General features: G+C 43.8%; 1 protein-coding gene across 1 annotated transcript in view; it reads left to right on the top strand.

Moving 5' to 3' along the window:
* GABRR2 (gamma-aminobutyric acid (GABA) A receptor, rho 2) overlaps positions 1–24,406 on the top strand; it is a 40,450-nt gene extending 16,044 nt beyond the window's left edge. Inside the window, exons 3-9 of the mRNA XM_010565696.1 lie at positions 8,303–8,370; positions 11,763–11,986; positions 16,093–16,175; positions 17,718–17,858; positions 18,097–18,249; positions 20,258–20,454; positions 24,098–24,406. Of these exons, the coding sequence (XP_010563998.1) occupies positions 8,303–8,370; positions 11,763–11,986; positions 16,093–16,175; positions 17,718–17,858; positions 18,097–18,249; positions 20,258–20,454; positions 24,098–24,406 (1,175 nt within the window). The remainder of the gene's footprint in view (positions 1–8,302; positions 8,371–11,762; positions 11,987–16,092; positions 16,176–17,717; positions 17,859–18,096; positions 18,250–20,257; positions 20,455–24,097) is intronic.
* The last annotated feature ends 3,315 nt before the right edge of the window (positions 24,407–27,721 follow it).

The following is a 27,721-nucleotide window of genomic DNA, read 5'->3' on the forward strand; positions in this document are numbered from 1 at the left end:
GGTTCCCTGGAGGGGTTAGCTCCAGACCAGACGTGCCATGCAACCTGGGACAGAGTTTAGTATTCAAACTGGAGTTTTTGCAAGGTGAAACAAGCCACAAAGTCTTCTTAGTGTCTTGGTGTCTAAAATGGAGACTTGTTGTGTCTGCCTGTTCTCCTTGTACAACCGCTGAATGCAGATGCAAAGTGGGTCTTCTCTAAAGGTATTCTGTACAGCATCTTTTCTGTATGTGGCACCTAAGTTGAATGCGTAATGGCTTTCATTGAAGAGTAGGTCACAAAACAGCATGTCACTGCAGAAGAAAGAGAAATGAAGGAGCACTCTCACCACTGGTTCTCAGGACACTGGGTTGTGAATTTGGCAAAGGAGTAAATACCTATAAAGCCGCAAACACCTTGACAGCCTGGTCCCTGAGTGTCTTTTTAATAACACCCAAGTTTGATCTGAGGCAAGGACACTGACGTGTGGGAATTTATAGAAATAAGTTGTTGCTGATTCAGTTTTGGAAGACACTACAGTAAGAAGATGCAAGGGTGCTCTACCATGTCACATGAAAATTCTGTGCAGAAATTCTGTGGCTAATGGATCCTGCCAAATACAAGAGAGAAAGTAGAAGCACTCCTATCAGCCTCGGATTGTGCTTCAGGTCACTTACATCCTCTCTCAACATGCAAATACAAATATCTCCTTCAAAAGAAAAATCTTCTGTTTTCCATTTCCAATTTTTGTATCATGAAATTTGCTGGTAACTGTGTGAGTGTCTTAAGTGGAAGCTGCCGCCGTGCTGTGTCTGAGATGCAAGGGGAATAGTTTATTCGTGGGTTCATTTCTGTATTGTAAGTGGAAGTCTGTGCCATAAAAGTCTGTGACTTTTATGAAGTTTTTTAAGATTCCAGGGTTTGCTTTCTGGTTGTATCAGTCCTGCTGAATTAGGATTTCAGTTCTGCAAGATATTGCTGTGGACAGTGATGGAGGTAATTGATGTGTTTGCTGTTTCGGGAAGAAATGCTTCAGTTGAAGGTTATACAATTTCTCTCTAGACCTTGCTCTATAAATACTTAGGCTCATGTTTAATTTGAAAAATTCTATGAATTTGGCTGACATTTTTCAGAGACCCTAAAGTATGAGCTGAAAAGCTTTGCTGGGCCTGCAGTCTTTGAGCAAAGCAGCACTGCTTCCTCGTCTCAGCCAAATCCACAGCTTTCACATGGGATCCGTTTAAGTTCCCATCCAGCAGTGAACATCCTAGAGAGGAGCCTGAGCTTTGAGATTTCTCCAGTGTTACAGTATTCAGGTCTTTTCTTGCTTGTAATTCTCCAAGCTGATCCTTCTGTTTTTCCTCTCTCTGAAGAAAAAAATGAGTATTGATAAACATTGTTTATGACAAGGAAAAGCTGGTCAATGAGGGCTTTTTCACTTTTAATGCTATAATCTAAGTTACTTGTCGTCTGTCTACCTGCTCAACGTGTCAGATACCATCTCAGCTGTTCTTTTCCCTTCCCCTTCACACTTTCCTCATCCTCTGCTCCCTCTCAATAAAAAGATTTTTTTCTGTTTGCTTATCCCTAGTGGTATTTGATGGGGAATTTGGCAAAGCATCTGGAGCACCAGTGGTTCAACAGTATAGTTTCCAGAGGGACAGGATTAAAAAAGCTAGCAGTTCCCAATCAACTCCAAGGATTAGTGAGACCAAAGATCTCTTGACATCTTTCTGTGACTAATCAACAGCCGTTTAATTCAATGGTATGTGCTGTAGCCAAGATGACCTTTAAGGAAACCCAGGGTTTGTTTCTGTGGTTTAAAGAGGGCATTTGTTTACAGGGCTTCTGTTTTGCTTCAGACACTGCATGCATTTACAGTGTTGCTCTCATCAAGTGCCTCTGCAAAACCGCATCTTAGTAGAAGTGTTGAAGAGTGATGGGCCAAGCGAATACGTAATTATCCTTATCAGTTATGCTCATTGCCTAGAGCAGGACTTGGTGATCGTTCGATTCCTGTCACTAGCTCCCAGGCAGCAACACTTGGGCTGGCCCCTCTGGCTCTTCACCCACTCTTCCATGCTCAGCCCAACCTCTTGTCCAAGCCTCCTCCAAAGGGTCATGGTGTCTCAACATACCCTTGTTCCCATTCATGTGCTTTGTCATCGCCTCAGCCCCAGGTGCTGAATGAGGAGCAGGGAGAAGGGAAAAGCAGTGACGGCTCCTGCTGATTGTAGTAGGATTTTGCCGAAGAAGGGCAGGGTAAATATTTCCACTGAAAAGTAAGTTTTACAGTCTCATTTTCATACTGTCTGTATTAAGAACTTCACGTGTGAGTCCAGAGTACAACTGATTTCTCCCTCTCTCTATTATACTCACTGTTCTATCATCCCTCAAATTCATGATTAACTGCAGAAAAGAAAGAAAGTAAAAGCAGTTTCACTGATGTACAAGACACCTAACCCAACCTCAGGCCTCTCCTCTCAAGGGCTTTCCAGACCATCTGGCTTTACACTGAACACCCTTTATTTTGGGTTTAATAAAGCTTCATGGCAGCTCCAGACTGAACCTTAGACTTCGGCCTTGCAATGAGGTAACGGCTGGTTATCCGGGAGCCAAACTGAGCATTTGGTGCAGATATATGAAAAAAGAAAAGAACATGGGCAGAGTATTTTATCTTCAAGAGCAGGTAGGGAAGGAATAGGAGAGAGGGACAAATACCAACTTGGCAGTGTTCTTCTGTTTTGGTTTTGGCTTTTTGTGTTTGGTTTTCGGTTGTTTTTTTTAAATCTGTGATTAGTGTTCAGTCAAGCATGGAAATCACAGCAGTAAATAGACTTTGGATGGGTGTTGATTTCCTGAATCAAGGCTAAATTAAGCATTCCTACACGGAAAGTGTCTCTTGCAGCCTGGAAGCTGGGGGGGCTTCCCAGCATGTGCTGGCCATGCAGCCCCTCGGCACCAGGGAGACCCAGCGGGATGCACCACGGATGACTGCTGCCTTCCTCTTCTGGCACAACCTGACCACACTGTGAAGCCGTCCTGGCAGACACCACGTCTTCTCTGTTAGCACCGTGCCTACCGCAACATGGCAGTTTGGGATGGCAGCACTGTGGGCGCCACTGCAATGCGAACAGCTGTGTGTGACAATGGATAATATTAATTACAAGTGCTTTCTAGAGCAAGAGCCAGAGGCAGGGCTAGTGGCAGCCTTGTGCCTGCCCTGATGTGGGCTGTGTTGGACTGTGGAGCCTTTCTGAAGTGTCTTACCCTCAGCATTGAGCCTTGCTCTTGCAGAGGCCCAAGTTAAGTATCAAAAATATGGCTACACTGAAGAGCTATTGGGTATTTAAAGGCATTAAGGGAATAGATAAGTATTTGAATCATTTCCCAGGCTCTCCTTGATTACCATGCATGACTTTATGAGGTATCTGAGCAAAGAAAGGCTAACTGGCTGCTAGCAGGGCACTGCCTACCAGCAAGCTTGTGTTGTTTCCCTGTTGATTATACTGCACATCAAAATGTGTGTTATCACCACAAATACAGTGCTTTTTGCTACACAGTCTACCTTGTTAAAAAAAACCTAAACCACATTTTACTGAGCAGGAGGAATGTCATATAGGAATTCTTTCTCTTGGTGTTGCTTTTAACTTTTGTTTACTCAGTGTCCTAAATAATCATAGAGAGTAGGAAGAAGTGTGGCTGCAACCAAGGTATAAACTCATAGAGTGATTTCAGATTGAAAAGGATTGCATTAAAATACTGTATATAAGACAAGCAGGGTTTGTAGAGCAGCGTAGCATGACTTATTAGGTCAACTGAAAGAACCAGAAGTAACAAACCACCTCCTTAAAAACAGCACTCTATAAGCTAATTTGCTTATTAGACCTTATCATACTCCACAACTACTCAACTGAAGAGGATGAAGGGGAGCAGAACACTGCAGAGCCGTTGCTACAATATTTCCATGTAACGAAGCCACCACTTCCTCTGGCCATACCAGAAGATGATGCATTTGTGGGGTGAGAGAAGGGCCATGTGCTGATCATGTCTGCAGGATGCTGAATTGCATGTTAGGAATGACACAACTGCCAGGGACATAAGCAATGTCTCTTCCCAGGGCAGGGAGCCAGTCAAAAGAAAGGACACGTGGCAAGGAAAAGACATCTGTGATTTTGCCATGGATTTGCCTCTCTCTGATGAGTTACGATGGTCTGAGAATCCAGTGGAAGGAATCCACTGGCTGATGAACGGTCACATCTCGTGGCCAGATCCGTAGGGACCGAGCACGTTTCCTGGCCTGGCAGGCAGGGACCAGCTTGTGAGGACCTGAGCCCGTGCCACCAAAGGCAGAGGGCTCTCTGACCTGCTGTCCTCCTCCACACCTCTCCTCTGGCCCTGGCAGCAGACTCGGCCGCCTGACAGGTCTTTCCCTGGACTGATTCAAGTCCCTGATTTGGAAGAAAATAGTCCAGTTGCTGCTGCTGCTGTTGGTTTTGGCTGGGTTAATTTTCTATGGGTCAGTGAGCTAAACAGTCTTACAGGAGGTCCCACTGCAAGCTCAGCCTGCTCCTCCATGCAACCTCATCCTTTGCTGAAAGTCATTCCCTGTGTAATTCAAGGGGGAGGCTGAGGACTCTTCTCGCCTGCTCAGTGAGCACACCTGTGTTATGAAGCCCTGTGTACAAGAGAAAAAAACTCTTCAGCACTTCTTGGCCCTGCTGCTGGATGCGGTTGTGACAGCATGTCTGTGTTTCATCGTCAGGTGCAGACTGGGCCTTTGTGGGTTTTCCTATTTTGGGAAATACCTGGGAGAAGGGGAGCGGAATGCCAACAGGGTGAGAATTTCCTTGGCCTCCTGTGACTCCTTATAGTATATAAACAACTGAAAGGGAGCCGGGAAAGGGAGCAAGATGGGCTTGTGTCATTTGAGTGAAAAATCTTACTGAAGTCTCTGGGCTCCAGAGAAACATGCCAATGCTGATTAACTGGAATTTCACCCCACGTGAATCTTCCTGGCAAACACCCTTCAGCTTGGACAGACACCACCAAGACACGAATAGTAGTGACCAAATGTTTGCTGGCATTCTTTTAAAGCATGAAGTGCATGGCTGTGTGTCTGAATGTGATGTGTAGGTGTTTGTTAGCATCTAGGAGTCATCTAAAAGTGCTGGGTTAGCCACGTTACAGCTTCACTGCTGGGGGCAACAGTCACTTAAATTGGAATTGGTGGTGCTGAGGAGTCTGGTCCTGCTCCACAGGGCTTGCTTCAGGGTGCCTGTACCCAGCACAGCTGCCAATGGACGGCGCAGGTGCAACAGGCCAGAACCGTGCAGGTGGAAGGGGGACGGTGTCACCGTCAGCATGCTCTGCGGTAATTCGGTGAGGCTGGCTTATCAAAGCCGTAGTAAAATCTGTATCAGGGCCAGTTGCAGTAATCAGCTTGTCTCATGGGCTTTGTGATTACCCTTTCCCTACTGAAGCTGAGTTGGTGCTTCTTTCTCCTTGTATTGGGTTAGTGTGGCAAGGTTTTGGTAGTGGGGGGATTACAGGGGTGGCATCTGTGAGAAGCTGCTAGAAGCTTCCCCTACGCCTGACAGAGCCAATGCCAGCTGGCTCCAAGACAGACCTGCTGGTGGCTGAGGCTGAGCCCATCAGCAATGGTGGTAGTGCCTCTGGGAGAATAGATTTAGAGAGGGGGAAAAAAACCCTGCATGGCAGGAACTTCAGCCGGAGAGAGGAGTGAGAAGATGTGAGAGAACCAGCCCTGCAGACCCCCAGGTCAGTGCAGAAGGAGGGCAGGAGGGGCTCCAGGTGCCGGAGCAGAGATTCCCCTGCAGCCCGTGGTGAAGACCATGGTGAGGCAGGCTGTCCCCCTGCAGCCCAGGGAGGTCCACAGGGGAGCAGATCTCCACCTGCAGCCTGGAGAGAGAGGACCCCATGCCGGAGCAGGGGGATGCCCGAAGGAGGCTGTGACCCTGTGGGAAGCCCACACTGGAGCAGGTTTGCTGGCAGGACAGAGACAACGTGTGACGAACTGAACCCAACCCCATTCCCCATCCCCCTGTGCTGCTGGGAGGGAGGAGGTAGAGAAAATTGGGAGTGGAGTAGGGAGGAGGTAGAGTGATCAAGAGTGAATTTGAGCCTGGGAAGAAGGGAGGGTGGGGGTAACGTGTTTTAAGACTTGGTTTTATTTCTTATTACCCTAATTTGATTTGATTGGTAATAAATTAAATTAATTTCCCCAAGTCAAGTCTGTTTTGCCTGTGATGGTACTTACTGAGTGATCTCTGCCTGTCCTTATCCTGACCCGTGAACGTCTTGTTATATTTTCTCTCCCCTGTCCAGCTGAGGAGGGGACTGATAAAGTGGCTTTGGTGGGCACCTGGCACCCAGCCAGGGTCAACCCACCACACTCCTCTAGCAGAGGCAAACATGATGCTGTTGTCATGCTTTAAGCCCAGCCAGCAACTAAGCACCATACAGCTGCTTGCTTATTCCCCCCACCCAGTGGGATGGAGGAGAGAATAAAATAAAAAAAGTAAAACTCATGGGTTGAGATAATGACAATTTAGTAGGACAGAAAAGGAAGAAAATAATAATAATGATAACAACAACAATATGGTAATAATAATAAAGGAATTAAAATGTACAAAACAAGTGATGCACAGTGCAATTGCTCACCACTTGCAATGCCCAATGCCCAGTCAGTCTCTAAGCAGTGGCCCCCAGCCAGCCCTCTCCCCAGTTTAAATACTGGGTATGACATCATATGGTATGGAATACCCCTTTGGCCAGTTTGGGTCAGCTGTCCTGGCTGTGTCCCCTCCCAACTCCTTGAGCCCCTCCAGCCTTCTTGTTAGCTGGACATGAGAAGCTGAAAAATCCTTCACTCAGTATAAACACTACATAGCAACAACTGAAAACATCAGTGTGTCATCAACGTTATTCTCACACCTAACTCAAAAACACAGCACTATACTAACTACTAGAAAGAAAATTAACTCTGTCCCAGCTGAAACCAGGGCAGCTGTGTTCAAAAGCCCTGAAGATGTGTGGGAGTCTGCGTGCTGCTGCAGGTACTGGAGCGGGATGGAAGGCAGCTTGCAAATGTGCACTGCTTTCTCAGAACATTTCTGCTGTCTTGTTAGGCTTACAGCGTATTCAGATCTTGGATGTGGTCTTGAGAAAGATGCTACTGTAGCTAAATACATGCATGCAGCAGGCCCTGCTGTGCATGGCACTGCGCAAATACGGGTGTGGATCTACCAAGCGGTTGTGGTGCCTCTTAAATACCATAGAATTGCTAATCAGGTTCAAAATCTAGGTGCTAAAAATCTTTGCAAACCTTCATGGAGGCCACTATGGTCCTTGGAAAATTCATTTCTGCTGGGCAAGTCCCAGTCTTGTCTGCAGAGCTGCTACTTCCTTCCCCACAGTCTGTCTCGCTGACGGTGCCCAGGCTGGAGATACGCTCTAGGTACGCACATCAGCCTGAGCCCTGCGAGACCCGCTGCCACACACTGAGAGCTCAAGGCAACCGCTGATCCACCTGGACTGTTCCTCAGCAGTTCCCGCTCACCTGCCCCCATGGGTTGTGCTTGGTGTGCGTGTTGCTGTAGGCACTGACCTCCTCAGTGCACCAGAAAGGGAAAAGGCTGTGTGAGGACATGCTGTGGGGAACTTTGGAATAAGATGAGGAGGTCCTGGTCATTAATGAGCAGCAGTCTATGGCGAAATTTTGATACAGGCTTTCTAGTAATAGAGCAGTATGAATTTGTTATGGGATGTTTTCTGCTTATTTACTCTTTGTGAATTCTTTGGTTGCTAATTTTAAAACTGCTGTGGAAAACTACTAACATCATCAATGAATTGTATGAATGAAAATGGTGATGGGCTCTTGAGAGGTTAATGTAGCTTGTCTTGTTGATAAGAAATGAGAAACCCACAAGGAAAAGCTCATTGCTTGCAGTTTCTTCTTCTCAGTCCCCTGTTCTTGGGGCCAAATTTGTTCATAAAGGCCTAAAATTTATGATGGGATGGCTCAGCTTTTAAAAACATACGCAAATGTTTTATCCAAGCTCTGGATTAGCTGGACAGTGTCACCATCACAGCACATGCCAAGGGGAAGATAATTCAGTGTTTCAAAAGGGGCCTTACATGGTTATTCACTGACTCTTCCCCCGGCCCTCTCGTGAAGAATCAAAGACAGAAAAGTATAACATAAGCTCAGAAATGTTTTGCATGCTACCTTATAGTGCTAATTAAATGCAGATGATATAAAAGAACAGTAATTTACATATCTAAATCTCATTCTCCTACAGGCCCTGCAATTCCTGTTGGGGTGGATGTGCAAGTTGAAAGCTTGGACAGTATTTCTGAGGTTGACATGGTACGTAATCCTTTTTTAAGCCTCAATTATTCCTAGTCATAAAAAGTCCCTCCCACTTGAAACCTATGGATTTCAAATTATTGGTCAGATGAAAGTAATGGCAGTATTTGGCAAATTCAAAGAGGCTTGTACTCAGGACTAAAGACTTGATAAAACCGGGTGATGAAAGGCTTATCTCTGTATCTTCAGATAAAGATTAGAAGTATGAAGGAAAAAGGGATCTTAAATGGGAGAATAATCAGTGCTATGAAGTATCTATCACAACCAAAATTATAAACAGCTGCGTATGAAGGTTTGAAGGTACATAGTGAAGCTCATATAAGCCATGCTTACTGCAGGGGTTTTCTTCCTTAGGGAACCATTAAGTCCATTTGTTTCAAATGCATGATTCTGGGAGGCACATTAGAAAATTAAGTTGGCAATGTAAATGAGAAGGAGCTGCTCCTGCATCTTCATCACTGGGAGTAATGTGACTGAGGTCCATGAGTGGGAACTGCCAGGGGGAGCCTGAACTGCCTTTGCCAAAGTGGAATTTGGTGCGGTGGAATAGTCCTTCAGTCACTGATGATGCTGTTCAGAAAATTTGCACCAAGTTCAATTGTGATTTAGTATCTTTACTTTTTTATTAATTAAAAAAGAGGAAGAAATACATGCAGTTGTTAACCCTCAACAGGTTTCAAGGTGTTCCCAGCAAAAGGATGCACGCATTTTCCTGTTTGGGTTTTTTTTTCCTAATATGGGAAATGGAATAAAAACACTGGAAAGAGAAGTGGAAAGGGGAACATAGAGGATAAGAGGAAGCTTCTTGCTTCCTTCCTCCTTCTGCCTGAAGACTGAAAGGAAGAGCTTTAGGTTGATGGGTTTTTACTGTGGTGCAATTACATCTTCATTAAAACAAGGGAGCTTGCCTGCCTGGATATTGAAAGAGAGGGTTTGGGGGGATGCGTGCAATGAAGCGCGTGGGAGGGAGCTGTCAGTGCAGGAAATGGCTGTCGCAAGGAGACTTGAGGCTCCAGTATATCAAGATAATGTCAGAGCAGCAAAGAGACCTGATTAGTGCAAGTAAATAACTGGCAGTGCTTTCTGTCAGGAGCATCTGATTTCAACAGAAATCTTGCCCGTCAGAAAGCTTTGAGGTCAGTTCTCTCCTTTTGCTGTTGATAGCTCCGCAGTTCTATTTTCCCACCACAGGACAAGTGCTTTCCACAGCGGTTGCTGACTTGTATTTGGGGTAGAAGAATGGTCTCCTAGGTCAGTCTGGGTTACGCTGGTTTGTTTTTCCAGCAGTTTTTCCCAGCATGGGTGTTTGCAAGAGGAGGGCGGGCAGTAAGCTCTCTGCACGGCCAGGGCACCTGGGCTGGCTGTGCCTGCAGCAGGGTGCCCTTCTCGTCTCCCCGTTGAGCTGCAGGCAGGGCAGAGCTGCAGGCAGGGCTTGTTTCAAACCACTCTGAAGGGTTAGTGGCCCTAGAAATCAGGTACCCTCGGCTGGGCAGTCTTTGCCTATCATTGCTTGAGCAGGCACTTGGTGCCCCAAAGAAGCACCAGACTGAAGCGTCGCAATGCAACCCACTGTACCTGCAAGACAGTGTGCGTTAATGGCAGCAGCCAGGGGCTGTTTAAAGCACGTGGTTTTAAAACTGGTGCCTGGCTGGTTGGCATGGATGGGCTGCTGCTGTGTGCACTGGCAGGGCATGCTCTTGAGGCTGCCTGGAGTGTGGCACAAACATGAAAATTGCTGCCAGAAGTGAGGCACTTGTGTGTGTGCATTTGCTATGCCTCCAGCAGGTACTATTGTTCTCTCAGTTTGTTGTAAAACTTCTTTCCTAAGGGATTTTCCTACTCATGAGTGCTGAAATAAACTCCTTTTCTGGGCTTGTAACTAGCATGTGTGCTGGTCAGAAAGGAACAAGCCGTCAGTGATTGCAAACCGTCTCGTTTGACTCACGCTACGAGAAAACATCCATAAGTTGGATTGTATACTTAGAAGCTGTCATCAGCTGCCACTTTGGCTTCTTGTTTGCAGCTCTGTTTGGTGCCCTGTGTGTTGGCCATTGGAGGCCTGTTAGGAGAGAGAACGGAGCTAGAGGTGAGAGAGGAGAGGGCTCCTGCCTGGTGGGACAGGGAAATTGGTGGCCTGGAAAGTGGTGTGGCCCTTCCCGCGCTGTCCCTACAGGCAGGCTCTCCCCCTCCTCCATAGTGGCTCTCAGTCGTGCCGAGGGTGCCTGGCTGATGCCACATCGGTCCCTGTCCCCCTGTGCTCTGATGATGGAGCTGTACAGAGGCATTTCGCAGCCGCAGGCTGGAAATGTTTCTTTGGGACTATTGCTGTAAGGGGAAGGTGGCCGGTGGCCAGTAGGGAACAGGAGCTGGGATCATCCCTGGGGGGAGTGGGGATGGAGGCTGGGACCAGTCTGCCAAGGTGGAGACCTGCAGGTGGGTGAGCAGAAGCGTCCCTCCGGCAAGTCTCTGCCATGACCAGGGAGGGACGTGTCTGGCCAGCTCTGCCCCACACAGGGCAGCAAGGTGAGGACTGTCACTGGAGACTTCTTCCACAACTTAATGAAAAACCTACTGGTAACGCGAGACTGTTGCCAGGCAGCCCTTTGAAACGGTGAGTCAGGTTAACTGACGGTTTGCTGTCAGCAAAGCAAAATGAGGTGGTGGTTTTAGAAAACAGTTGCCGCGTGGTTAGGAAGAGATCCCAGCCTGTGTTGCTGCCTGCCCAGGCTTGGCAGCTGCAGCTCCCATAACCACTCGCTTAATTGGGAATATAAAGAAAACAACTGTATTTGATCTCTCAGCATGAGAGAGTAGATTCAGCTCTGAAAGCAGCAGCTGCCAGGTTGCTATCAACAAACAGATGTTTTCCTTTGTGTGACTGAAGCTCCTGCTCCCTCAACGAGCTTAAAAGAGAGCTTTATTTATACACTTGTATGGTAGGAAAAACAGTTCTGTCACTTTGTTGCTGTTTGCAACAATTTAGTTCTTTGGGGGTTAAATTTCTTAGTGTTTAGCCTGACCACTAAGCTAATTTTGAAAGTTTTCCCTCTTGAACATGCTACAAATACCATAGTCCTTGGAGATAATTTTGCCAGGATTGAAGAATCATTTCTGCAGGGCAGTGCTCCTCTTGGGGCATATTTATATCCCTCTGGGATCTGAACATTAGTGGGTACTGTAATACATTGATTGGCTGTTTATGTTTTGTTTTGGCTGAAATTATTTTGTCAGGAAAATCTATTCACACAGAGCATTGGTCCAGGAAAGAAACAGGAGTTGAGAGGGGAGGGATTTCATCTACCTGGTAGGAGTGAGTTTTCTTTCTGGTGTTTCCTAGGTGTAGAGAGCAACACTGACAGACCTCTCTCTGGTTCTCTTCCTTTTTTGTGAAGGATTTCACTATGACTCTGTACTTAAGGCACTACTGGAAGGATGAGCGTCTCTCATTTCCCAGCACCACCAACAAGAGCATGACCTTCGACGGCAGGCTGGTAAAGAAGATCTGGGTCCCCGATGTCTTCTTCGTGCATTCCAAAAGGTCCTTCATTCACGATACCACCACGGACAACATCATGCTGCGAGTGTTCCCCGACGGTCATGTCCTCTACAGCATGAGGTAACCGTGCAGCCTCACTGCTCCTGAGCATCCCCTGGGGCTTCACTGGCAATTTTGCTCCTGGCATGGCTTTGGTGACCACCAGGACTGCTACTGCCAACCCTACTACTCCCACTGCTGATGCAGAGCCCTATTTCCAGCACGTCCAGTACCAAATGCTTTGCAGGAAGCTGTGAGAAACCATGCTGTGGGCAATAACAGGATAATCTCCTCCCAGGGGAAGCATTCCCCTAACTCTTTGCAGTCGGAGGAGGGCTTAGTCGAGCGGGGATGTTCGTCCCAGGGTCAGTGTGTGATTAAACTGGAAGCTGCTGATATACCAGATGGTGACCTCTATAATTATCCTATTTTGCTTCCTGTTTGTCTAGAAAAACTTTTTTTTTTTTTTTTTGGTGGTGTTGCCATGTTGATGTAAAGGTTTAAGTTTATTGAAGCTGAAATAGCAGTATTAAAGACACCCTATAGTCCCTAGCAGACTTGTTGGCTGGAAGAATCCTGAGATATGTCTGTCATGACCTAAAGGGTTACCCAGCCTGCGGGTGTACACAGATTGTGACCATGAGTTTCCAGGATTCTGTAATACACAAGGACAGAGACGTTTAATCCTCTAAACTTCTCTACCTTATTACAGATTACCAAAAATACCACAAAAATCACCATGAGCAAGTAAACTACCACAAAATCACCACTAGCAAGTATATGTATGATTAATAAAATGAATTTATGTATAGATCATGCTATTACAAATTACTATCAGTGGTCCATAATACAGTATCTATCAATTGTGTAGCAACAGACAATAACAGCAATAACTAACGAGGTATATACTGTTAGAGGTTACTACAAACTTACTATTAGTGGAGCATCTCATCAACAATATAACAGCAGGTATACTTATGTTAGATTGCTTGTATGGGTGTACAATACTGGTATCAAGTGATACCATCATCAAGTAAACCAAATCATCCCCTGGGTGGGAGGACAAACCACAACAACCACAGAAGTGGGCCCAGACAGGGACGAATGAGACAACAGGCAGAGTCTCACTTCAGAGATGCTCTGTGTCACAGGGTCTGGAGTCTGCCGGGCATCCCCAGTGAGAGTCCAAGAGCTCATAGAAAGTTCATGCAGTGAATTCAACCTGTTTAGGAATGGAGAAGTATGTGCAGCATGGGAAGTTCTCAGAGAAAGATGCTCCATTTTGGATAAAAATTATGTCTTCCTTATATGACAGGGACATAAGAAGGTGTAGGACACTTTGAGCAGCCAATAGGTGCTCTTAATTTCTATTTTTCATCTGTGACAGCCAATAGATGATGATGTTTTCTGTTCTTTCAGACCAATTTTTATTTTCCAGACTGTTTTCCACCTTTTCAGACAATCAATTGCCTTTACAATCCCCCCCCCTTCTTTTTGCACTTATCGATGGTATCTCAGGATGTCTCCAGTTTCTAGGTACACTGTCTGCACTCCAAAGAGTCCAGCTGCACTTCTCAAAGATGTGTCTGGTTCCTAGGCTGGCAGGCCTTTCTCTGTCAATATTTTTCAGCAGACATTTTCTTTTGCTCAGTAATTTCCCCCTTCTAACAAGGCCACCTTTATGGCTGCTCACATCAGCATCCCAGCAGGTTTAATTTCCTTCAGAAGAATGCAAAAAGAGATGCAGAGAAAAATACACTGGCAGAGGAGAAAAGCTCGAGAGGCCAGACAAAAGGACATTTCCCCAGGACAGAAAACATGCTCTCAGTGTACAGTTACCTTTGAATGCTTTGTAGCCAAGGATTTCTGTTCTAAGATCTTTCTGGAACTTACTCACTTCAGCTATGGTAAAATAATTCTCAAAAACTAGGAAAGGTTTTCTATAAAGTTTGATTCAGGGGGCTATCTCTCTTTGAAGAATGAGCATAGTGGGTGATATTGTCCCAAGTAGGATAATATCCCACCAAACCAGGGGGCAATAAAGTTCACTGGTTTCATAGTCTAAATATAATTCTACTGAATTTATTTAAAAAAAACCCCGGATAAATTATTAAAACCACAAAGAAATGTGTGTGTATGTGTGTAAGAAAGAGAGTATGAACTATGTGGCCACTTCATTTTGCCTGGTCCTAATGATGAAAATCCCATCTTGACCAAACACTTAGGAACACTTTCCCTGTTCTGAACCCATTTAATAAATCCATTTATTGCATGAAAGGTCTGATTAGCCACACCTTAACTAAGCACCTAAAGACACTGTGTATTTTATTAGAACCAGATGAGGATGAAGGTGCCACGCAGCAGGAGAGACAAGAAGGAGAAGGAAAAATGAAGGAGGTTAGGCGTAAGCTTGGGTCAGCAGCGAGGGGAGAAGAGCAGGAGGAGGGTAGGGACCTTCTCCACAGGAGTTGCTTGGTGTAACTGAATATCTGTTTCCATTGCTCATACCCTGCAGTTCTCATGTGCTGAAGCCAGCAGCATGCCACTTGTTAGTAGTGCTCAACAACGAAAATGAAGGAGCAAGTACTTTTAATGGCAAACATTGTCTCTGTTCAGATCTGCTCATTTGCCTACATGCAGAGTATTTACTTTCAAAATTTTCTGTGAGCTCTTGAGGAGATGATGTGACTTTCTAATGTTACCTACAAGAGAGAAGGATGTGAGAGTTAACCACAGCTGACAGCATAGGAGTTAAATGGATGATTTGATACGTAAAATCCACAGAGAATGAGAATCTGCGTGGCATTTGGTCCTGGTGGTGTTTAGGACACTCAGAACGTGATCCAGCTGACCAAGCATGGGTGTCCAGTGACGCTGGAAATACCCTCAGGTGTCTTGAGATGTCTGCATGGGGTTGGCACTGGGCTGAGGGATATTTCATTCCTCATTTGGGCCTTGGGCTTTCAAGATCACCTGAACACTGCACTCTAATTGAGGAATATCTTATTGACGACCTGAGTTTCTGTGCTGTCACTGACTAATGAATTGTTCATGACCACAGGTTGTGCCACAGTTTAGGTGACCTGGAGGAAAGAAAATAGCACTTTGTAATGAGACTTGAGTTATAAAATGCTTAAGTGCTACACACAACTAGGGCAGGTCACTGCTACAGTATAGCTTCTGGAGCATATCCCCCAAAAGCTTCTCTAAGTTTTGCTCATATGGCAAAATTTTGCTCTAGTTTTATAGTCAAAATGAACAGCATGTGCTTTTCAGGGGCGATGAGTGCATAGGTCAGTGTAGGATTTGGATCACAATCCCTTGAACAGAAGAAAAGTTCTTTATCAACATCTGCAATGAATCTAGATAATGGTCACGGCCAACGTAAGTCGGCCTCTGAAACGATGACTCACAGCTGATTTGCTCCTACTAAATCAGGAGCTCCACTGCAAATCTGTCCACAAGAGAAAGTTCACTGACCCACTAGAAAACTTGTTATGCGATGTTGTGCACAACTGGACTCGTTTAAAAATGGGAGCTGTGATTGCTGGAGCTCTTTAGCTAAGACACGAACTTAACATAGGTAAATCTCACCTGTTGAAAAACAGCTGCACCCATTTTTATACCCTCTGCCCCAGAAATACACCCCCCAGATTAAAAGAGTTTGATCAAGGACTGAAATAAACTGGGTTTGCCTTAATAATATGTATACAGGAGGAATTTTGTGGCTTGCGATAAAGATGGTCATGTCCCTCAGGCTTGTGTCATTTTTGGGGTGAATATGGAGGGAACTGAGCTACAGGGAAAATGAGGAAACCTTAATCAAACTGGACATAAGAGAACCTTTGAATGTAAATGGTAAGGTTATTTTATGTTGTTGCGTTGTAGGGGAATAGTCAGATATAAAACACAGTGGAAGTATTCGTGCTGACATTACAGTATTACTGTAATGTACAATATAGTGCTTTAGTTCCTTGATAGATATTGAAATGACAGCTTCCTTTGGAGTTTCTGTGTATAATCCATCTTGCTTGGACTTGGAGAATTGGTAGGCATTTTCCTGGGGATTTAATGCTAACATTATGCATAATTGCTGGCTCTAAAGCTGCAGAATGATTTATTAGTGATAATGTTGTCCCTTTGTGGCTCCTCATAGAAACCAACCTTTCTCATTTTTTGACTTCTAGGATCACAGTGACAGCAATGTGTAACATGGACTTCAGCCGCTTCCCCCTGGACTCTCAGACGTGTTCTCTGGAGCTGGAAAGCTGTAGGTTGTATCTGTGTTTCTAGGTAGACGTGCTCCATGGCTGGCTGCACACAGATAGACTGGACACATTTCAGAATACAGTCTATTTTAGAGCCAGAAAAAATAGTTCATCAGAGTTACTAAGAGTCTTTCTATTGACTTACTGTGTTGTATATCTAGCCCTTATGCTGCATTACAGGGGAATTTGCAAGGAAAGCATCCTTGTATGAATTTTAGGGGATGGCACTTTCAAAAAAAACCACCAACAGAAGTGTTCAACATATACTGGTTCTCAGCAGCTTGCTGATGAGAAATCTGGGGGGGAGAAGTTTTGCTCTGTTCATTGCTTCTGACTGGAAGGTGGTGTTTTCAAGTGTCACAATAAAAAGTTGGTTGTAATGATCACTGATTTTATCTAAATTTCATCACTAATGTGGTTTATGTATGATATAATCCTGAATCTGCAAACACTGTGACCTGGACTCAGTTTCTTTGGGAAGGAGTTGTTCTGTGGAGAAAGTGATGTGAACAGTAAGATTTTCGTGGCTGTTCTGTGAACTTTGTCCAGACTAATATCCAGTTGTTTTGAGGTCTTCCCAGCTATTTAACTGAAATTTTCCTCTACGAATAACACAATCACAAAATCGCAAGGTAATTTATGTTGGTCTTGAGCTCAGCTCCTTGAATACCCTGCTCAGAGCAGGGAGAACTTTATAGTGGGTTGCTCAGGGCTGTGTCCAGTTGGGTTTTGAACATCTCCAAGGTAATGGAGGCTCCACAACTTTTCTGTGTAACCTGTTCAAATGTTTGACAGCCCTCATCCTGAAAAAATTTCCTTTTACATGCTCAGAAAAAATCCTTTGTTGTAACTTGCATCCCTTGCCTCTTGTCCTTTTGCTCTGCATCTTGGAGCAGAGTCTGAGAAAAGCCTGCTGCCGTCTTCTCTATGACCCCCAGCAGGGCAGCAGTTGGACCCCACCACAGACTGCTCTTCTGCCAGCTGAACAAACCCAGCTCCCCCAGCCTCTTGTCTTACGCCATGTGCTGCCGCCCCCTGACCATCTTGATAACCCCTTTTTCATTCCCCATTCCTGCTGCTTAGTGGACCATTTTTTTTTTCATTTACAGCCTTCAAATATTTCTAGACTTTTGCTTCAAATCACACCTGTCACTTTTGCTTTTATCATTCTAAGATAGTTTGAGGAGTCTGTGTTTCCTCCTTCCTCTAAGGAAGGACTATTTCCTGAGTTGTTCTTATCAGTTAGCAATACTTTGTCTATGATTTTTGATATGTGATGCTCAGAAAAGTACCATTCTAGCTGTCATTTCATCAGTGTGGAGATGTGTTTCCCTGAATCAGGATGACCTGGATTGTTGTTGTTGTTGTTGTCATGGTATGTCATATGGCAAGATCTTTTTAACTCGCTGGTGTTAGCAAACTTATTTGTGGCATTACTTCATGCCAAAGGTGCCTTTGTGTTTGTTAATTTTGACTGGATCTATTAACATTTGTTTCCCCTCCAAGCTAAAGTCACATCACATCATGTTTCTTCTTTCCCGAAGATGCTTACACTGATGAAGATCTGATGCTGTATTGGAAAAATGGGAATGAATCTCTGAAAACTGATGAAAAGATTTCTTTGTCTCAGTTTTTGATACAAAAATTCCATACTACATCAAGACTGGCTTTCTACAGTAGCACGGGTATTGGCCTTTTCTGATTTAATGCTATTGCTAAACCTAATGCTGTATTAACTACATTAATGTGACGTTATATGTCACTGAAATGTAGTCTCCACAGTCTGGACAATACATGTTTTGAAAGATCAGTTTCTCTTTTCACTACCCTTTAGAAATACAAGATAAAAAAAAAAGATCTTGTCTCTCTATGCCTACCATCCAGGCTGTTCTCACTGATTCTAGCTTTCCTCCTCTCTCAAAGGTTGGTACAACCGCCTCTATATAAACTTCACTTTACGCCGACACATCTTCTTCTTCTTGCTCCAAACCTACTTCCCTGCCACCCTCATGGTCATGTTGTCCTGGGTGTCCTTCTGGATCGATCGCCGAGCAGTTCCTGCCAGAGTCTCGTTGGGTGAGAACAACTGCAACAAGCCATGACTGCGTGAAAATCTTTGAATGTGAAAGTTTTGGCAGGAAAGGGAACTGTTCGTTTTGATGGTTAAATATATTGGGCAAGCAAATGTTTGTTTTATCTGATGATTAATATAATGTAAAACTTGCAGTTTGTCTCAAGTCCTTCATCGCTAAGCAGTCCTCCTGATCTACACTTAGCTCAGGACAGAAAGGGCTGTGGTTTTAAAAATAAAGTTGGGCAGAGAAGAGAGGTTTCAGTATTTATAAGTCAACGAATCAAGATTTTTCCTTGTTGTCCAGTCCTGCAGTTCTGAGACACACATTGCCGTTGGTGAGGGTAGAGTTTCACTGGAGTTTAGACACCTACAGGGAGTTAAAGGCTTCTGTTAAAATTTTCGTGAATGCCTTTCATGAGCAGGATCCTGCCACGTCCCAGCTGCCACAGCAGGTGTCCCAGCCCAGGTATATGTCTTCCCAACCAGCCAGCACTGGTGCTGTGGCTGGCGTTTCTCTCCAGGCTGCCTGGGAATCGCCAACACGGCGCATCTTCACAAAGCTGGGAAAGAAAAGCAGCAAGGGATCTAGTCCTATCAGCTTCTGCAGACGTAGGTGTCCCTCCATCTGGGGACACTCAGGGCATCTCTGTGACATCAGACTACAGCTGGGCACTGAAGGGAACGTGGCTTTCCTCTCACATCTGCAGTACTGAGGATGAGAGGCCACCAGCCCTGAGGTGAGGTGGAGTTGGGTTTCTCCTCTCCCAAGGATGCCTGGCACTGAGGATCCAATTCATTTGAAGGAGTGGGAAAGCGAAGAAGGAGCTGCTTGAAAATCCAGCGCCTCTCTGGAGAACTAAAACCCATCAGGAGCTTTGTCTGCGTCAGGACTGGAGGAAATTCTTTCAGCTGAGCATAAAAAGAGACAATTTGTTTATCACTCCATGCATAGGTTAGAGGAAGGCAAAAATGTAATAGGAAAAATCTCTGAATGTTAATATGTAAGGCTTCCAATACTAAAAGTGTAAAAACAGTATTTTAGCCCATGAGTTTGTCTCACTTAGAGAGCTATGCACTGCAGCAAACGTATGTGAAAAGGCAGTTGAGAGTCTGCTCCACTGAAAGAAATGTGTTCAGTGGATATTATTTAAAGACAAATTAGATCCTGATGAAAAGTGAACAAAGTAGCTGTGTTTACCATGGTCACTGTTTTGAAATGGCTGAAGTAGCTATAAATGCTTTTTGGCTCGGTTTTCTCTATTTAAGTGGTTTTGGGAACTTGTAAATATTTTTTCTCCATGACGATCCAAAGTATATACTATTTTGCAGGACTTTATCTATAGCTGTCTAAATATATATACACATACACATGTGTATATATATACACACATATTCACACACACATATATGTATATAAACATAGATACATATATGTTTATGAATACATACACATGCACATATCTCTATATATAATACAACGGATGTTGTTCAAAACTTTTTGATTCCCACAGCTTGAACTGTGGACAAATAGTCCTTGAGGTAAAAGCATAATGCTTTTCTTTTGCATGGTTTCATGCAAAACATTTTAGCATTATTGCACATCCTTTTTAAGATCAGTGATCCTCTTTAGCTGTGACCAAAAGTCAATACCAGGTTGCTTCCTGGCAGTGCCTGTAACACAGAGTGGTACAGCTTGGAATCAGGAGTGCTTGTCACCACTGGCCTTAGCAGAACTGACCATAAGCACTGTGTTAAAACCCTAGAGGTTAGAGAGGGAGTTAAATACTGCTGCTCCAAAATGACAGCTGCTCCGCAAAACTAAACCCACCATGCACACAGAAGTGCAGGCAGTGAAACAGTTCTGCAATGGCAGGGGAGATATTCATCACAATTTTATTTCACATCTAACATCTTTTACAGCATCATGTAGAGCATAATTTCTGTTTTTCTTGAGACAAAAGCCTTATGGACTATATCAGTCAATAACATTTATTTCTCTTGGTTTTCCAGGGATAACCACTGTGCTGACCATGTCCACGATCATCACTGGGGTGAACGCCTCTATGCCGCGTGTTTCCTACATCAAAGCAGTGGACATTTACCTGTGGGTCAGTTTTGTATTTGTCTTCCTCTCGGTGCTGGAATACGCAGCAGTGAATTACCTGACTACGGTGCAAGAGCGGAAGGAGAGAAAACTGCGGGAAAGGGTGAGAAAAAATTTTGTTTTGTTCATCCATTTATTCCTTTTTTTCTTACAGCTGATCTGGTCTTTATATTGACTGGTTTGTGTCTATAAAAGGGAAAACACTGACATCCATGTGCGTATAATTGGATCTGTTTAGACTGCTCCACCTCAGGCTGAATTGCTAACGCCAGAAAAACAAGAGTTGATCTCATGGGTCTTCACAGAAACATCAGAGAAAAGGAGAGTGTGATCTGAACTGGGGAAGACTGCAACCTGGAACTGCGTGGGGCTGACAAAAGGGGAAAGTATCAAATCTGATACTTCACTGCAGCAGCCACAATTTCTGTATTTTTAAGCTAAAGGTGTTACTCGGACCAAATTAATTTCCTCCCTCTACGGTCAGCTTTACGCTGGAAGCTGGATTCAATGGATGTAACAGTGGAGTTGTTCCCTGTTACCAAACACAAAAAACAGTCAGCCAAGTTTATGCTTGTACTTTTTAATGTGCTATGAAGAGTCTTATCCTGCATCCTTGGAGTTTTTCAACACCTGACTAGATACAGCCCTGAGCAGCCTGGCCCTGCTGTGAGCAGGAGATAGGACTAGAGACCTCCTGAGGTCCTTTCCAGCATGAATTATCCTACAGACCTGTGAGCCCTTCTTCTTTGTAATTAAACAAAACACCATCACCTTTTGAACACTAAAGCTTGGGACCAGATTTTTTCAGTCCCCACGGACTCAGAACATCGGCATATTTTACAGCTTCTCTCTTCCCATTAGGAACTTCCCACATTAGTTCACAGGTAACATTGGTCACCTACTGCCTTTGACACTGGGAGAAATTTGTATCAGCCTTTCAGAAATGCCAATGCAGACATCATCTTTCATATGATTTCACCATGACATTTCCCTCTCTGAACTACTCTGTTGGCTTTGTGTGTCCTTCTCTTCCCCTTGCACTTCTTCCTATGACTTCCTTGAAGTGTAGAATAGACCACCTATCAGCCCAGTACCTTTCCTAGTTGACATTTCATAAAAAATTCAGGTAGATACATTTTTAAAAGTGATTGGAATAAATTCAACACACTCTGTGACAAAATTGTACCTCTCTCCAAGGCCTTCTTAACAGTAGTGTGTCTGGAAAGCTACTTGAACAGGTCCTGAGTATCTAGATTTATTTATGCCCCCATCCTAGTCCCCACCCAGGGCCCAGCAATTCTCCGCAACACAAGGCAGAGATGCTCTGTGCAAGCACAGCGAGTCAAGTGTATCTTACTTGCTGTGCATGAGCAGTGGTCTGTGGCCTTTTAGCCAGCCCTACTCAGACTTCCCATGTCCAAAGAAGACAGTGTCTTTACAGTACACAGGAAATAACAAAAATCATCCTTGCTAGGTTCGGCTTGCCTAGAATAAACCTGTATTTTTTTTAAAAGGCAAAACCCCCTCTCCTTTGTCTTTAACTATACTGGAGGGATGAAATGAACTTGAGAGGGTTTGTTGATGTCTGCTAAGTTTTCAGGAACATTTTTCCACATCCATTGATGGCATAGCTTGTTATTTATATCACGAATCTGCCCTTTATTGAGTCTTGTGCATTGAATTCTATATTCGGCAAATGCCTTTTTACTACACAATGTAAAATATTCTATCTAGTCTTCAGCATGTGACAATATTAATCGTTAGAGGTGGTAATGGGAACAGAGATAATAAGCAACAGTATTTGAGGATGTTGCGGCAAAAGGTAGGTGAGTGCTCTTGAAGAAGCAGGAGAGACATTTCTCACTGTAAATGTAGATCTTGTCAGCCAATGCTGTTCCCCTATGAAAGACCCCAAATATCCCAATATGAATATGTTAGGCTGCTCAGAGAAGAGATCTATGTTATGTCTACATTAAGAAATTAAATGTGCCTGGGACCAAGGCTGATGGGCACAGAGTATCTAAAACTAAACCTTCTTTCCCTCAAAATCAGAGTGGCTGCTGTGAACTGTCTGTGGCAAATGGCCCATGCTTATACCCAAACCGTACATGGGCACTTTTTGGTGCTTGTTGGTCTGGACAAAATTCAGGCCAGAGACATTTCTGACACTCTAATAGTATTGTCAGCTGAGTTCCTGTGCCCAGGGAGGCTCTTTGGTGGTGTTTAATTTACTAGTGTAGACATAAACTAAAATTGCTTCAGGGTGAAATTATGTAGCATACTTCGCCATGTATGTGCCTGTGAGCGTAATTTAAGACTCTGTGGAGGTGGGTTTCTAGTATGTTAGGCTCCCTTGTCCATAGAGGTGACTGTCATCACATGTACATGAAGCAATGGGAACTGTAATTTGACCTGGGGGCTAAGAACAAATCTGCAGAATTTCTTTCTCTGCTGGGTCCTGCAGCAATTAGCTTATTGCCGTTAACCACTTTCCCTTCCACCCACCCACCATCTCCCAGACCTGTCATCAGCTGATGATAAAGAGCCTGATGCAATTCTTCCCTCTGTTCTTTTGGTGTTTTTTGGGGGTTTTTGTTTGGGTTTTTTTGAGGTACACCTGCTTAGTATAAAATATATTTTAAAACTCAACTACATACTTCTCATGTTTTTCTGCACATAATCTGCTGATACCAAATAATTTGGTTATGACTAGAACACAGAAAACAATTCTTAAGTTGATTTTCAGGTTTTTGGTAAGCAATGTGACCTGTTGGTTAAATAATTTGAAGAAAAAACCTTGACTGCAGAGTTTTCCAGTGGAATCCTGAATATTACATATTTGGGTATATATACATTTTAAAAAAATATATATAAATATTCAGGATATATACATTTCTGTGCATATATACTTAATTATTTTAGTTGAACTTATCCTTGAAAACAAGTCCTTGGAAAATCCACACATGATAGTTGGTGGAGGAAAGAATTGGGGGCAAAGTATTATTGGGTAAGGAAAGCAGTCTGTGGGGAATCAGAGGGTGGAACTCCTAGCAGAAAGGAGGTTTTGGAGTCCATTTTCATGGCATACAAATATGTATGGGACAGAAAACCTGCAGATTTTAAACAGTAGAAGACAGTATTTCCTATTCAAAATTCTACCTGTATTCATTGGTTTTTTTAGACTTGTGGGATACATGCTGGTGCTGATGAAGTCAATGCAATTTTTGGCATTAACTTTAACAGAGCTGGGATTTTACATTAGGCTTTTAACTGGTCCTCTCCTTGGTTTAAAATCAGATTTACAAAGAAATCATATATATCTGTGAAACCAGAACTTGGCCCTTTTTTTTCCATAACGTGTACTGGATAAGCCATTTCCACAGATAAAACTGCATCTTGTCCTTGAATATTTATAAACACAGAGATTGCAAAATAAGGAATCTCAAGACATCAACTCTGAACAGAGCTATCTAAGAAAACCTTTTGGTTAGTTTTTATGTCTGCTAAAGCATTTTTCTAATCTTTTCTGAAGCTGCTTGTCCAAGCAGTGTAGCTAAACCATGTCTCTTCCTTTTGTAACACAAGCAAAAAAACCCGCGACTTTTTTGTTCAAAGAGAAACTTATAGTATCTCAACTAAAATTTCAACCTGAACTGTTTAAAAGCTGTCTGTTAATAGAAAGGCATAATTTCTGTTGCTAATATGTTCTTCCAGTGTTCAGCTATATTTCTTGTTTATGTTCCTAGTTTCCATGTACATGTGGAATACCTCATTCAAAATCTATGATGCTGGATGGAAACTACAGTGAATCTGATGCCAACAGCCTGGCAGGATATACAAGAAACCAGATGGTCCCAGAGGAAGAAAAACAAGAAAAGATGGTTGTGCACTTAGCTATGAGTAATGAATCTCATTCATCAAGGAAGAGAGGCCTGAAGGGCCATGTGGGCTTGCGCATCATCCAGAACAGTCATGCAATTGATAAATACTCAAGATTAATATTTCCAGGCACCTATATATTTTTTAATTTGATATATTGGTCTGTCTTTAGCTAACTATGCTGGCACAGCAGTGACTGAAGCAGAAGATATTTACAAAACTCTCTTTTGTTGGTTCTTTTTCAGCCTAATCTGGATGCAAAGCCAGAAAAATGATTATTTTATTGCTTCTTTGGAGGGTAAAGGGGAGGACACATCCTCCAAGGGGGCAACTCCATGCACAGGCATCATGGAGGAACCTGCTGTGCTGGTTGCTTTCCAAGCCACACCCTAGCTCCCATTTGCTTTATGACACATGTCGTTTCTCATACTTGAAAATATGTGCTCACCATTCACCCAAAAGGTGCTGTAAGTTCATTTGAGGCCAGCCGCACTGGTGGTGCCTGCTGTGCAATGGACAACCAGAGACAGTGCTCACGTGGGCTGCCAGGCATTAGACAAATGCAACTTGCAAGGGGAGGTCTGGACAGTGCATCTCCTGCACGGGAACTGAACGAGGCCTTTCCTTTTCAAAAGCTCTGCTTTTGAGAAAATCCTTTTATTTTTCTTTGGCATACGAACATCGTATTTGTTTCCATTGGTTTATGAAGAAGACCTCCTTTTAGGGTCCAAATTCTGCTTTCTCTGGAAAGGACCTTCACTGATACGATTAGGACAGTTGACTGACCAGGATCAACAGGGTTGGCTACAGAGTGCAGGTGGTATGTGTGAGGCAGTAGTCATTTTTTGTTCCAGATTAGAAGTAAGGAGTGATGATGAAACAGAGCAAAGAAGCCCACAGACTCACGAGAAGATGGCTCCCAGGGTACATGAGTAATGAAAACAGGGAGGTTTAGACATGTGTTCTCCATATAACTTGAGCACAGCACATGATATGTAGCACTTGCCCTCTAAAATGAGAGGGGAAGCCGACGTGTAGCATGTACCGCTAGCACATGGTGAATAGGCAGTGTCTCTGGGACCATTACTTTCTCTCTCCAGAAGCAGAAAACAGTGTTGAGGGCAGCACTGGTGGCTTTCAATTTTTTTCCTCACCCCTGTGAGGAAAGTGCAGCCCACAGAGAAACTGTTTATCCCAATGTGCCTCTCCCAATCAACACATTGTCCTTCCGTTCAGGCATTTTGGATCAAGAGGGAGAGATGTCTGCCAGAACCTCTCTCTGCAGAAACATAGGCATATCAGAGATTAAATGGCCAAGAATAATACTGTGGGATTCAATGAGACCCTGTCTGGCCTCTGGCTCCAAGGTCGATGTAAGTCCTTTGAAGCTGCTGGAGAGCATTGTAACAAGCTTCTGTGCTTAGCATTTCATTTTTCATCCCGTGATATCTCCCTTTCCTTTACTAACAACGCTGACAGCAAAACCCAAATGTGGAAACATGATAGCAACAAGACAACGATGTCCAGGTTTGTGTGCTCCTTATTTTTAGAAAACACCATGACTTTTTGGCTGTGGTGGAGATTATGTTCATCAAAATATTTGGTTACCAAGCTGAAACTCGGGAGGGTGGGCAGAGCCTGAAGTGTGAAGACCCAGGGCTAAGGTTAGAAGCTGACTCAATTATAAGATTAAGTTATACGTCTGACTGGGGTTGGGCCATGAAGATTCAGATAAATCACATGAATAAAGGAAAAACAAACAAAAGTACTAACAAAACTGTAACTATTTGTTGGCGTGTGAAATTTTCTGCTTACCGTAGCAGTAATTCTTATGTCCTAAATCTCAAGGGATGTAGAATATGGCAAGGAATTGTTAATTCCAGGCTGTCAGCAATACCCAGATTTTCCCTTGTGCCTCAAATATTGCTGCCTAAATTACACTGATGGTTGCACTAATTTACTTGAAACAAAATTGATGAGAGAAACTAAAATTAACAACTGTCTTCCCCTTTCATCAGCCATGTTAATAACTGACTTGAATGGAGTTCTGTCTGGTCACAAAGTAAGAAAACACAGCCCTGAAATTGCTGGCAAGAAGAGGAGCCATGGAAGGACAGTATCTGAAAGGAAGGATTGCCCTGTATCCCAGCCTGCCACTTCTCTCCTGAGCCACCAGATCAGTGCATTTACCACACACCACTCTTCTTGGACCTGAAATCTGGATACTTCTCACATCGACAGGTGGAGATCACTACAATAAAGACGCAAAAAATATTAAAGAAATAGCCCACTGATCTTTTGCGAGGTTAAACCCTGGACAGAACAGTGTGTGTTCTTCAGCATTAGGAGTTTTGAGTGTAAAACAGGAACCAACGCCACGGCTGGCAGCAGGACAGTGCAGCGAAGGGACCTTGGCTGGGGGAAGGCAGCAGAACTGCCCCATGAAGTCACCAGCGCGGGGAGTGAGAAACTCGGCTCCTGTGTCCCCCATTTTGCCAGCCTTTCTGCATTACTCATGGCACGTGCCATTTAACCTCTCAGTGCCTCATCTCCTCCATCTGGAAAGTGGGGAGCAATAACTTGTACCTACCTCATGAGGTGCCGAGGGGCTTAACTTGCTTAACTAGCACGTGTGCGGAGCACAGTTATGATTTCTGAGCAAGTCACCCAGTGGTAATAAAAAAGTTTTTGTCTTCGTTACCACTGAGTTCTTCAAATGTGTCCTCTGATTCAGTCCAGCTAGAAGAAAGCACGTATCTCACCTGCCCTATAGTGATATTAAGCCAGATAACTCCCTCGCATTACAATGATATTAAACCAGAGATAAATGTAGCCCAACAGCCAAAAAGTGAGCACTGTCAATGAATAAAGCCTCCTGGCATACAAAAAAAAAGAAATCCTAGTGCTTTACTTTGCCATTTGTTTTTATTACATCTCCTGTTCCCTTAGAAGTTATGCGGCAACAAAGACAGTCCTTTAGATCCTATCGTCTTTGTACTAGCACTGCCTGTAGTCTAAATGCTAGCTAGTAAACGTCTTTTGGAGATGTTACCTTACTGTTATTTTATATGCATGTGTACATAACTGAAGAGATTGCTGTCTGTTTCTACCAGGCACAATTATACAGCCTATAAAACCATCAAGGAGGGTATTTTTCCATTGAAGGAAAAAACCACCTCTATCTTAGGCACCATTTACACTTATTATTCATTAAAACAATAGATGAAAAGTATAGATGCAAATAAAACCAAGACATCTCCTTCAGGCAGCGTATGAATTGTATTTTTCTGCTTATTAGGACGAAAGTGGCTAGGCATGAAGCTAGAACAAATATTTGAAGTGTGGTATTGAGAATGTATTCCACCTTTCATCTCCCCTGGATTACAAGAGACTCAATGAGCACTGTCTAACTTCTAGCTGCAAGATCCATCCATGTTTTGAGAAATAGTGCCTGAAGCTAGGCTCTGAATAGTATTGTTTGATGGATACAA

The sequence above is a fragment of the Haliaeetus leucocephalus genome, unplaced genomic scaffold, assembly GCF_000737465.1.
Source record: "Haliaeetus leucocephalus isolate CR32 unplaced genomic scaffold, Haliaeetus_leucocephalus-4.0 Scaffold195, whole genome shotgun sequence".
Taxonomy (NCBI): domain Eukaryota; kingdom Metazoa; phylum Chordata; class Aves; order Accipitriformes; family Accipitridae; genus Haliaeetus; species Haliaeetus leucocephalus.